We start from the raw sequence: 12,689 nt of genomic DNA, 5'->3' as shown, positions 1-12,689 counted from the left end.
AGTGTGCCAGTGGGCATGGAAGGTGCGGGCGGCTCGGAAGAACAGAGCCCTTACGGTGTGCTCTTAGTCACCAAGACCCAGGTAGTTTTTCCAACCAGAAACAGCAATTTAACAGACTGGGGAGAGCAAGGGAGACGTCCAGGTGTATTTTGGAATCTACCACACTTAAAGCTGTTGTGTCTCATCTAAAATGCGTTAATCAAGAGCCTTTAAGACAACTCTGTGCCCCAAGAACTTAACCCAACTTTGCAATGTGCAGAGGGAGAGAGAGGGGGTGAGGGGGCAAAACAAAATTCCTGCTGCATCAGCAACTCTGCAAAGAAAGAAGCTGCCCTCCTAGGAACTGTGTTTTATTGCAAGTTAGAAGATTAACCCGGTATTTAAAACGGTGCACTAATTAAATCTTTGGCCACCCCACTGCTTTCTCCTCCTCCCTGCGACACTTACCTCGAACATCAGAGATCTTGATGAACTCTAGCTGCTCTGCAAGTTCTTTCACGACACGGTCTAGGCTTTTGGCATCTGTCTCCAGCGCGCTCAGGTCAGTGTCTGTGCTGTTGCTCTTCACTGCTAAGGCTGACAGGTTTTCTTGTATGTCGGCTATCTTAACTGTAACATCTCCTGCCAGCTTTCTGTAAAACAGAGGCACAGGACTCAACAAGGGGAGGAGGAAGGGCTGTAAGCCTCGGTGCTTCACTTCACCGAAGAGTGGTGGTTAGAGCCGCGCTGAGCTTCTCCCACGGCAGGACCGGTCCTCCCTCGGTGGAGCTGTAAGTGATTTGTAACAACATGCCTACCTAGAACGCTGTTTTGTTTCCTTTATCATACAAAACTACTTTTTAATCTACAGCACGTTTATAAACTCAAAGCACCAAATTGCTCAGAAAACAGCTGCTTTGTGTAAGATTAACTGGAGGCAGATTCCAGAGGACTGGTGTAATGCTCTTGTATCATGGCAACTGCATAGGTCAGAGTTGACTGCTATGATCCATACATAATTTGCTTCCCATCCCACACAGCTACAAATGCAGTTTTGATTACTACAAGCTCATGGGACAGACTTGAATTTCAGGAAGCAGGGGGGAAAGCCTTGGTTTTAACACAATGGATTCTTTTAACTTTTCTGTAAAGATCCCCCCTCACCAGCCATTTCTTGAGGGCTATGAAGGAAAACCTTCCGTCCTCAGCACGGCCTCCGTGAGCCACGGAGCAGGCTTTAGCTAGGGGGAATACCCTAAAAGGAAAGGCAAGTGTACGCTACACATCAATGCTGCTCCGGAACAGAAGTGGGCATAGGAAGCTGTTCCCATTCCTGGTGATCCCTCCAATCCCAGTGTTTCCTCATTCTGAAAGAATCAGGCAGTATGTAAGCTCTGTGATCAATCTGCAGTTCTCTCAACAGCCCAACAGCCTGCTGTTTTCCAGGAGTCCTTTGAAGCTCCATACTACTCCTATACAGACAAGAGAGGAGCAAGAACACGTACTTATATACACATTAGCGAGAAGCAGCTCCTCAGCACCCGCAGAGCCTGAGCGCAGCAGCAACCCCCAGCTCTGCAGCTGGAGGGAGGGAGCTGCAGGGCACAAGCTATCCCTGATTGAGACATCTGTGCTTTCATCTGCGCCCCGTTGCTTTGTGCAGTCCCCTTTACAATTGCTCTAACAAGCTCTGAGCAGTGGCACACACGGCTAGAAAGCATTTGTAACCCTACTTGATGTTAAACTGCCCCATCTCCATAAGTGCAAACTACCATCCTTTGTGTGCTTAGCCCTAAAACAAAATACAAGGCTCCTACCCTGAGAAAAATGGAAACAATCCTTGTTCTAAAGCTAGTGCTTCCCCCCTCACACTCGGAGTGAAGAAAGGAGCCCAAGTTTCCAACTCATCGGCTACACGCAGAAATCCAGGAATTTAATCTCTCTCCTCTTCATTCTCTCACACAATAGCAGTGTTTGTCCTTTGCCCCGGGGGAGCGCAAGGCAAGCACGAGTGGTAATTAGCTGCCTGGCAGTAATTAGCTGCCTGGTGTGCAGCTGGAGCCAGACAACCCGGCCCAGAGCACAGCAGCTGTGCTCCGACTCCCTTCCCAGGCCAGGTTTCTGCTCCTGGGATGGGTGCTCACCACCAGTGCCGAGGACGGCGAGGTGCTCCACCACCGCTACAAGCCGCAGTGCACCTCACCCATCTGGCAGAGTGGAGCTGGGTGTCCTCAGCCCAGCATGGGGACATCAGTCACTCAAGTAAATCCCAGCTCGCTGGCACTCCCACTCCTTCCCACGCTAGACTTACCACAGAACTGTGACCATACTCACTCTGCTTCCTCAAAGAGATTCCCAATGTTCTTCAGGGGCTCGGCAGCTGGATTTTGAGCAATGATGGTTTTAATTTCACTGAGCTTCTCCTCCAGGGTGTTGAGCGTCTGCTGGTATGGGCCAGTGACTCCAGTGATTTTCAGGGCATTAGCCCTATCCAGGAACTGCTGGGTCCTATTAGCCAGCTCACTGATGATCACGTCCCAGAGGGCAAAGCACTGGTGGCACGGCACACAGTCGGGGAAGAAACCCGAGTAGCCCCGGGAGCACTTGTCACAGCGCGGCCCTTCCACCCCTTCGTTGCAGATGCACTGGCCGGTGGCACGGTCACACTGAGGGGTCTGGATGCCATGAGGGTTGCAATCACATGCTGGAAGGAGAAGGTATGTGTCAAGGCTATGGTGAGGGAAACGATGTTGACATTGGCAGGGAGGAAAAAATACTAACTCGATTATAATGAGGTGGTGAGATGAGTATAGAAGGGGTCTGTGTCTGGATTATACAAAGCTCTTTATGGATGTGTCTGCTTGGGTATGGGGGAACCAGTGCTGAGAGTGAAAGGGGAGAGAGACAGGGAAATAACTCTAGGGGAAACCAGGATTTGTACATCTCAGAAACAGGCACAACAATGGCGCGAGGACGGACACTTCCTCTTGCAATGTTTGGATGTCAACTGGACAGCAATTGCAGGCAAAGATCCCAGTTTCACTCCTACAACGAAGAGTAAGTAGAGCAAGGCTTTTCAGACAGAAAGAAATGACAGGCAGGCACATAGCAAAGGGTTTAAGAGCAAAACAGGAGTGAAATGGGAAATGTCAATAAGGAACAACCATTTACTGCCTCCTCCAGAGCAGGAGTAGGGGTCAACTGAGGAATCCAGTAGATCAAAAACCAACCACCCTCCCCTGCACCTCCCACAAACAACACAATAAAAGCACTTAGTTAAACAGCGGAGCTCCCTACCACAAGACACTGTGGGTGCTAAAGTTGAAGTGGCTTCAAAGAACATGACAAATTTACAGAGTAACAGCCCTTGAGAGATCTTCTATGCAGAGGTACAGGGCCTGGTTCAGGACGTGCTCCTGCCACAGATGGTGGGAAAACGTTCACGACATGCATCGAGGAGCCTGGCACCAGGCTGATGTTTTAGGTATACAGAAAATGGGAAAAAGTCAGGCAATGCAAGGTAGAATAGAACAAAGAATGTGGCCATGGGAGCCCTGTCTGAGTGGGAAGAGAGAAGTCTTGGGTGCTAACAACCAAGAGCCTACATACTGCTTGTCACCCTCAAATAGGAATGAGGATGAATAATGGATTTACTTTTTTAAATTATTTCACACTCTGAGCACCAGCTCAGGAGTTAGTGTTCAAACCTTCCTGAAATGGACTTTCATTCTTATTTCATTTTTGTAACTGTGAACACCTACTTATCTATATGCTAGCCAGGCAAGACCCAGGAGCCCCACACGGATGCCAAACTGGAGTGATAAAGTTTGGGCAACACCCATTTTAACAAGCTTTTAGAATAAAGAATGGCACTAACCCATCATGAAGAGAAGTTGCTCAATGAACTTAAAATGTATGGTCATTTCTAAAAGCAGAAACACACGTCGTACACAACCGCGCTGCCACTTGACCTCTCCTCCTCCTTAATTATGCAGGCAGCAGCAGCAGAGGAAATCACCAGCCTGCAAAGCTTTTAATAAAGGGATGGCAGCAAAGAACAAGAAGAGAGGCCTCGAAAATAGGCAGGTCACCTACCTACCACTGTGGCAGAGTACATCCGAAGCAGGTCAAGCACGCGTTCCTTGAACACGAAAAGGACTGCAATACCTGATAAAAGCCTTCACTTCCACATTCATTTACCAGGCATCCTTGAAGGGAGTTAATGGCTCAAAAAGGTCCATAAATCAATTCACACACCCCAAGCACATGCCCCCTTGAAAAAAGGGCAAAACACAAAGCCGTTTTCAAGATTGTACATTGTGTGCTTCCATGCCAAAACACAGTGGTGGTCTGCAGTTCAAAAACGACACAAAGAGCCTCAGCAGAACAAGTCGCTCTCCTCAACAAAATGACTTTCTTGTACAATGTGAATATGATAGGCAAGAGACAAAAATAACTTCTGCTGCCTGCACAATCGAGCAAAATGGTTCTTTGTTCTTTGGATTATACCCTGACACAAGAGATTGTTTTTACTTTACATCGAAAGTGCTTAAGTAGTCAACTCACCATGGAATATGTTCCCTGCAGGCAAACCGTTGAGTTCCTGTTTGAAGGAGGTCAGTTAACCCTCTGTCAGCTAAGGCGGCCCTCGCTATAATGATGAATTGTCCAAATTCCTCTGCATAGAAAGAGGCTAAATGGCATGTGCTTTTTGTCAAAGATCCTGAGATCTGCTCAAGTTACATGAATACTTGCTGCTGGCAAATCAGATCACTGTATTTACTCGGGGATTTAAAAAGCTTAAAGAGAAAAAAGGCACAACCCCCTGTTGGTAATTTTACTCCTGAATACCTGCATGTTCAGGAAAGGCAGATGACATGGCTTTAGTAGCATTTACATGGTAATGATGTGGATTCCAAAATCTCTAGAGCCAGAAAATGCGGAGGCAGGGGAGAGAAGAGTTGAAGTACTAACTTGTTTGCAAAGTGAAAACCCAAACTCCACGGCTGCCTGTTGGGAGATGACAAAGACCAAAGAAGTAGTTTATTCTAAATACGGCACAACAGTTGGAAGAACCATCACATCTCTAGAATTCTACAAAACTCTAAACTGAGCTTTGTGGGACACACGAATAGATGGTACAAGGCAGACAGAAACATTACTGTGGGTCCTAAACTATCTGGTTTAGGATTCTCCGTCAAGCCCAGAAGTGGGCGATGCTAGCTCTGCACTAGCTAGTAGTGTGAATCCAACACATATAAAACGGCTTTCAAAACAGCTGGTTTCACGCTTGCTCTTTCTTTTGTTCGTGATCTTCCAAAGTCATTAAGCATGCACAGGATCACACCAGCCTTGTAAACAAAAAGTAAAACTGAAGATAATTATATCTCTATTCTTAAGTAAAATCACATAGTCTAAAGGAAAACACGAAAAAGCCTCCCTCAGAACCAGAATAAGGAGAATCCAGGAGACTGACTTTTCTTTCTGTTTTGAAAATTTGGGAAGCAGTTCTACGTGTTGGTGGTATGGTTGATGGTATGCTTTCTCTAGCTACAGCCTTCCAACAACTCCTTATTGTGGCACTGACTGAAACATTGCTTAAATTCTCACAAAACCATCACTGCTCCTATTGCAGCTCACATGCTGTCAGCAAACCTTTCATCTCACAAATGACACAGGCATGCAAGTGTTCGGTTACATGCTATCTTCTTTTTTGGAGTCTAGTTGACCTTAGCCAAGCGCTTCAGCCGCAGTTGAAATCATTTCTGTTGCTCACTAAAGTCACTCACAGAATCACAGAATGGTAGGGGTTGGAAGGGACCTCTGTGGGTCATCTAGTCCAACCCTCCTGCCGAAGCAGGGTCACCTACAGTAGGTTGTAGAGGACCTTGTCCCGGCGGGTCTTGAATATCTCCAGAGAAGGAGACTCCACAACCTCCCTGGGCAGCCTGTTCCAGGGCTCCGTCACCCTCAGAGGGAAGAAGTTCTTCCTCATGTTCAGACGGAACTTCCTGTGCTTCAGTTTGTGCCCATTGCCCCTTGTCCTGTCACTGGGCACCACTGAAAAGAGCTTGGCCCCATCCTCCTGACACCCACCCTTCAGATATTTGTAAGCATTTATAAGGTCCCCTCGCAGCCTTCTCTTCTTCAGGCTGAACAAGCCCAGCTCCCTCAGCCTCTCCTCGTAGTGGAGATGCTCCAGTCCCCTCACCATCCTTGTAGCCCTCCGCTGGACTCTCTCCAGTAGCCCTTCATCTTTCTTGAACTGGGGAGCCCAGAACTGGACACAGTACTCCAGATGAGGCCTCACCAGGGCAGGGTAGAGGGGAAGGAGAACCTCCCTCGACCTGCTGGCCACACTCCTCCTAATGCACCCCAGAATGCCATTGGCCTTCTTGGAAGCCAGGGCACACTGCTGGCTCATGGTTAACCTGCTGTCCACCAGCACTCCCAGGTCCCTCTCTGCACAGCTGCTCTCCAGTAGGTCCACCTCAAGCCTGTACTGGTGCATGGGGTTGTTCCTCCCCAGGTGCAGGACCCTGCACTTGCCCTTGTTGAACCTCATCAGGTTCCTCTCTGCCCAACTTTCCAGCCTATCCAGGTCACGCTGAATGGCAGCACAGCCTTCTGGTGTATCCACCACTCCTCCCAGTTTGGTGTCATCAGCAAACTTGCTGAGGGTACACTCTAACTCTTCATCCAGGTCGTTGATGAAGAAGTTAAACAAGGCTGGGCCCAGTACTGACCCCTGAGGGACACCACTAGTTACCGGCCTCCAACTAGACTCAGCGCCGCTGATGACAACCCTCTGAGCTCTGCCATTCAGCCACTTCTCAATCCACCTCACCCACCACTCATCCAGCCCACACTTCCTCAGCTTCCCTAGGAGGATATTATGGGAGACAGTGTCGAAAGCCTTGCTGAAGTCTAGGTAGACAACATCTATGGCTCTCCCTTCATCTACCCAGCCAGTCATGTCATCGTAGAAAGCTATCAGATTGGTCAGACATGATTTCCCCTTGGTGAATCCACGCTGACTACTCCTGATAACCTTCTTTTCCTCCACTTGCTTCATGATGGCCTCCAGGATAAGCTGCTCCATCACCTTTCCCGGGATGGGGGTGAGGCTGACCGGCCTGTAGTTCCCTGGGTCCTCCTTCTTGCCCTTTTTGAAGATTGGAGTGACATTGGCCTTTCTCCAGTCCTCGGGCACCTCTCCTGTCCTCCAGGATCTCTCAAAGATGACGGAGAGTGGCTCAGCAATGACATCCACCAGCTCCCTCAGCACTCGTGGGTGCATTCCATCGGGGCCCATGGATTTGTGGGTGTCCAGATCGCTTAAGCGGTCCCTCACACAGTCCTCCTCGACCAAGGGAAAGTCATCCTCCCTGTAGGCTTCCTCTCTTACCTCCAGGGCCTGGGATTCCTGAAGGCCTGCCTTGGCACTGAAGACTGAAGCAATGAAGGCATTCAATAGCTCTGCCTTCTCTGCATCCTCCGTCACCAGGACATCCGCCTCATTCAGCAGCGGCCCCACATTGTCCCTAGCCTTCCTTTTGCTGCTGATGTAGTTGAAGAAGCCCTTCTTGTTGTTTTTGACATCCCTTGCCAGCTTCAATTCCAGGTGGGCCTTGGCCTTCCTTGTCTCATCCCTGCATGCTCTGACCACATTCCTGTACTCTTCCCAAGTGGCCTGCCCCTCTTTCCACATTCCATGGACCTTTCTCTTCCACCTGATCTCTGCTAGAAGCTCCTTGTTTAACCATGCAGGTCTCCTGCTTCCTTTGCTCGATTTCTTTCTCAGGGGGATGCACCGCTCCTGAGCATGGAGGAAATGTCGTTTAAAGAGTGACCAGCACTCTTGGACCCCCCTGCCTTCGAGAGCCCTGGCCCACGGCATTCCTGCCAGTAGCTCCTTGAAGAGGGCAAAGTTAGCCCTCCTGAGGTCCAAGGTTTTGATCCTGCTTATCACCCTGCTTCCTCCACGCAGGATCCTGAACTCGACCATTCCATGGTCACTGCAGCCGAGTCTACCTCCAACCTTCACATCCTCCACCAGTCCCTCCTTGTTTGTTAATACAAGGTCCAGCAACGCGCCTTTCCTTGTTGGTTCCTCCAACACTTGCATCAGAAAGTTATCATCAATGCTCTGTAGGAACCTCCTGGATTGCACCTGCCTAGCTGTATGGTCTTCCCAGCTGATGTCAGGGTGGTTGAAGTCCCCCATGAGAATCAGGGCCTGGGACTGTGAGGCTGCTTGCAGCTGCCTGTAGAAGGCCTCATCAACCTCCTCCTCCTGGTCAGGTGGCCTGTAGTACACACCCACCATAATGTCACCTGTATGAGCCTGTCCCTTAATTGTAACCCACAAGCTTTCAACTTGTTCCTCATTTGCCCCCAGGCCAAGCTCAATGCATTCCAGTTGCTCCCTCACATATAGAGCAACTCCACCACCTCTCCTTGTTGGCCTGTCTTTCCTAAAGAGTCTGTAGCCATCCATGACAGCATTCCAGTCATGTGAGTTGTCCCACCACGTTTCTGTGATGGCGACCAAGTCGTCATCATCATCATCGTCCTGCTGTATAATGGCTTCCAGCTCCTCCTGTTTATTGCTCATGCTACGTGCATTGGTATAGACACACTTGAGAGCTTCTGTGAGATGCTGGGTCCCAATTTCCAGACACTGGATTAATAGCTAAATTTGGCCAGCCAGAAACCCACAGAAACTGCTCTTCTGCCCTCCAAGGCCATGTGGAACAGGACCTTCATCATCTTCACTACCTTCAGCGGAGGAGTCCTGTACCCTGGCCACTACCAACAGGCGATTTCACACCCTGGCACGGAGCACATCCAAGGCCCTGACAGAGAGCATCTTCCCTTTACAGCATGGTGGGGATTAAAGCCTTGGCTTACTTCAGCTGTGGTGACTTCTCAAGAGGAGGTAAGCAAGCCCGGGACAAGATCACATAAAGCCTTCTAGGTAGTGAGGAGCACCTTGAACACTGGGCCACCGGGCAAATAGCTCAGTGCACAGGTTTCACTTCTTTGCCTCCTGCAACGCCTGCTTACGAACCACCCACTGGCTTCCATCTCTGTGGGATTTCAGGGCACAACTTTGTCCTAAAGTGACAAAAATGAAACTTTGTCCTCAAGGGACAAAAGCACAGTGACAATGGCAGGATCCATGTGAAAGGAAGATCTCCTAGCTGGCGCGGACTGGAAAAAGCTAGCACAGGACTGGCAAATAGCTCATGGAAGAACAACCATGTGCCAAGGTACACATCCATCACTCACGACGGCGGGTGCACACCCAGCAAAAGGATTCACATGACATTTGATTATCACCACCAATGAATTGGGATGTGAAAACAAGAGATGCCTCAATTCCCATCACTTGCTAGAAACAGAGCAAACACCATACCAGAATGATCCAGCATGCCATGCCCAGCATCGTTTGGTCAAAGTACCCCAGCATCACATCTAGCCACAGCAGAGTCCTTGCTCCTCTACCACCTCCTTCGTTAAGGTCCAGCTATTCCTATGGCGACCGCTGTGAGCCAACTCCTATGCAGTCCCGTGCTAGTGATGCTTTCTTGTTACAGCAATTTTGCTCCTGATGTACTCAAACAGGCTAATGCAAGCACAACCTTCAAAGTACAGCTTGGCTCTGGAGGTTTTGGCTCTAACCAGCACACTCGTCAGTCTGATGTAACACTGGAGTAGCTATACCACATCAAATTTTATCATATGCCTTTTCCCCAAGAAGAAGAACAACCATGCAGGCACATCTAGAGCTGCAGAAGTGTTTCAGATATAATCTAGTAGCTAGCGATGGCTTTATACTCCACCTAACGTAGTATCTGTGGAATAGGGAGCGCCATACAGTCCTGTAAACTCTTCTTAAATGCCTTACTTATGCTTAAGTGACCAGAAATTGGGAAAAGTGGTTCATTTTGCACTGCAAAACCACAAAGATGCTGAGTTTACTGCAAGACATTTAGAGGCCTTAGCCAGTTTGGGTTGGAAATGGCCTTCAAGACAAACGGTTGATTATTCTCCCTTCATGCAGAGGGGTGGACGAAGGCCAGGATGAAGGGCTGCAAGTTAACAGAAACTGGGCTGCCTGCTTTGAAGATCAGTTCGGGATCAAATCTGTCCCTGGGTAAGCAGAACAGGACACTGCAGAACCTCCCACAGAAAATATAGCAGAGGAAAAGAAGGTTTTTGAAATCATTGGTCAAAGATCTGAGGGTTTTCAAAGGAGCATTTACCAAGTTAAATAGGTTTCTGTTTCGAAATGTCATTTTGGAATTGGGTGTATTGTTTTCTTTAATTGAGTGTTTAGCTCAATCAGACATTCTTCTGTGGCATACTCTGACTTAAGTGAAATCACATTTTTGACAGGAAGATTTTCTAGCCAAAATCTTCAGTCAAGATCTGCTGATTAGCAACTTGTGACTACAAAAGATTGTATCTGCATCTATTCACAAATGCATGTGCACACCTGTGCACACACACACAGAGTATCCATGAGTAATTTTTATACCACCTTGATCAATGCATTTCTCTTTCAGCAACTCTTTTCCCAATCTTCAAGATAAAAGTAACACTCATACATGGTTATTGAACGTAGTCTTGTAGAAACCTAAGGGTAGAAATCGCAAAGAAGTAAATGACTAGCTCAAGTGGTTTGCTTCAAGCTCACGAGGATCTATGAAACACTTTCTTTTTCACCTACTCTGACAGCTCTGCTACTTTTCCTTCTGATTTTAAATATTTAGAACTCACTTCCATTTGTGCTAGTGCAATTGAGTATGTGGCATGTTTGCATATCACTCAATTTAAACTAAGGTGCGTCAGAGCAGTTGACACTACAGCCGAGATGATACAGTGGATACTGAAGATCAGTCTCAGCGTTTAATGCCTTATTGCGGGATGCTAGGAACAAGCGAGTATCATATATAATCCCAAACAGAACAGAAATAATTTTTGCAGAAATATTTTCTTTACTGCTTGAGATCAGGGACGGAGAGCATCAAATGTTTAACTCCTCCACAACGAAAACACCAAATCATGTTCAAACATGATTTCCTGGCATCATTTCCCAGTGGTAGTGAGGCACTATGATAATAAAACCATTCAGCAATTTGTAAGGTTGACAGTTTTGCAGAGCTAGCAAATTTTCTTCTGAATAATCAGCTATCGATTCAAATTACCCTGTAAGCATATTGCTAACTCCTCAGCATTAGGATTTTCAGTATGAGTGTTAAGATAAGATCCCAGTCTAGAATTACTAGAGTTGTACTGCATTTTGACACGCTACCAGACCTTGCCAAAAGGGCAATTTTCTGGAAACAATCAATACACATTACAATATTTTAAGACCACAGATCAATTGAAATCATTAAACTCAAAGTGAAAACTATATATCCTTTAGCGTAGAATTTGTCTGACTTCCTTTAGACACTTATCACAGAAGGAAAAGAAACATCTGCTAGTCTTTCTTTCTGCAGCAGAAACACCTCCTGTAAACTAGTCACGTAAGCTGCTTTTAAGTTCTAGGTGTTAGAATTCAGACTATGAAGCCTATTCTTAAATGGCAATGGAGTAATTTTCAATGAAGAGATGTTTCAGCACCAGCTACATAACAAAGACTAAAAACTGAGAAAAACAACTTTCTGCTCATGTCTGCAATGAGTATTTGATAAAAACATGACTTTTTCATCTTAGATCAGTTTTTTACAATAGGGCTTGATACTCAGGTCCAACACAGAAAAACATTGACACAGGTGAGCTTCTTGTAAAGGGGCGATAGCAATATAACCTAACTTTCAATCTCATACCATGCCTTTTACTAACTGCACTCTGTTCTGTTTGTTCAATTTCTTAAAACAGTAATGATAGTAAAAGTGTCATCTCCTTTATATTATATGAAACACATAAACTTCAAATATCTACTGTGCAAGGGCATTGTTCAAGCTGCATCTGCAGCCCCACTACATCTCAGAGGCTTCCCGGGAGCCTGGAACCTCCTGCCAGAAACGTGCTTTACGGGCTGAAGTCGGTGCAGAGCTCAGCGTGCCGAGTCCTGCACTTGGGTTGCCAGGCTTTGGAAAAGCTCCAGCAGAATGCCTGAGAGACTCCAGTCTGATGAAATTTGTAATCCTATTATTTACTACCTTAGCAAGGATTGTTAGGCATACACACGCTTTTCCTTGTCCTCTACACCTCTCCTGTGCTAGTTTCAGGCGTTATGTTATAGTAAACGAGTAACTGATGTGCTTTTTTAAAGCATGGAGCAAGCAGTCTCCAAAAAACTGGTGCTACAGGCTCTCTGTGGAGTGTAATCCCCTACAGACATCTGTGGGCGGTGGGAAAGTACTCAGTACTGAAGGGTTGAGATGCTGCCCAAACGTAGGCACCCACCTTAGCTTGCCCCAGTGGTCTGGTCCCCGTGCGATCACTGGGGACATGCGGCGATGACATGTCGGATGACACTTTCTCTCCACCACAGGGAGCACAGACTGCAAATCAAAGCACCCAGACCAGGTACAAACACCTGCCTCCTCCAGCTTCTGCTTCACCATCTCCAGTCTTGCCAAGATTTCTACAAAACAAGTCACAGGCAGCAGCTGGCAATGGTCACTGCCGATGATGAGGATGGTGGGAAAGCATGCCCTGGAGCCTGGTTTCCAGCAGAGCGTGCTGGG

The 12,689-nt window shown here is 47.4% G+C and overlaps 1 protein-coding gene across 2 annotated transcripts in view; it reads right to left on the bottom strand.

Annotated features, from left to right (window-relative positions):
- The window catches only part of LAMB1 (laminin subunit beta 1), a 47,021-nt gene that overhangs the window by 9,228 nt on the left and 25,104 nt on the right, over nt 1–12,689 (bottom strand). For both annotated transcript variants that reach the window (XM_075429050.1, XM_075429051.1), the window contains 2 exons: nt 2,314–2,683; nt 448–632 (listed from right to left, as the gene is read on the bottom strand). In XM_075429050.1, the coding sequence (XP_075285165.1) occupies nt 448–632; nt 2,314–2,683 (555 nt within the window). The remainder of the gene's footprint in view (nt 1–447; nt 633–2,313; nt 2,684–12,689) is intronic.

Source organism: Opisthocomus hoazin, chromosome 8, assembly GCF_030867145.1.
Source record: "Opisthocomus hoazin isolate bOpiHoa1 chromosome 8, bOpiHoa1.hap1, whole genome shotgun sequence".
In the NCBI taxonomy this organism is placed as follows: Eukaryota; Metazoa; Chordata; class Aves; order Opisthocomiformes; family Opisthocomidae; genus Opisthocomus; species Opisthocomus hoazin.
Note: the sequence above shows the minus strand (reverse complement) of the source record. Positions and strands in the feature narration are given on the sequence as shown.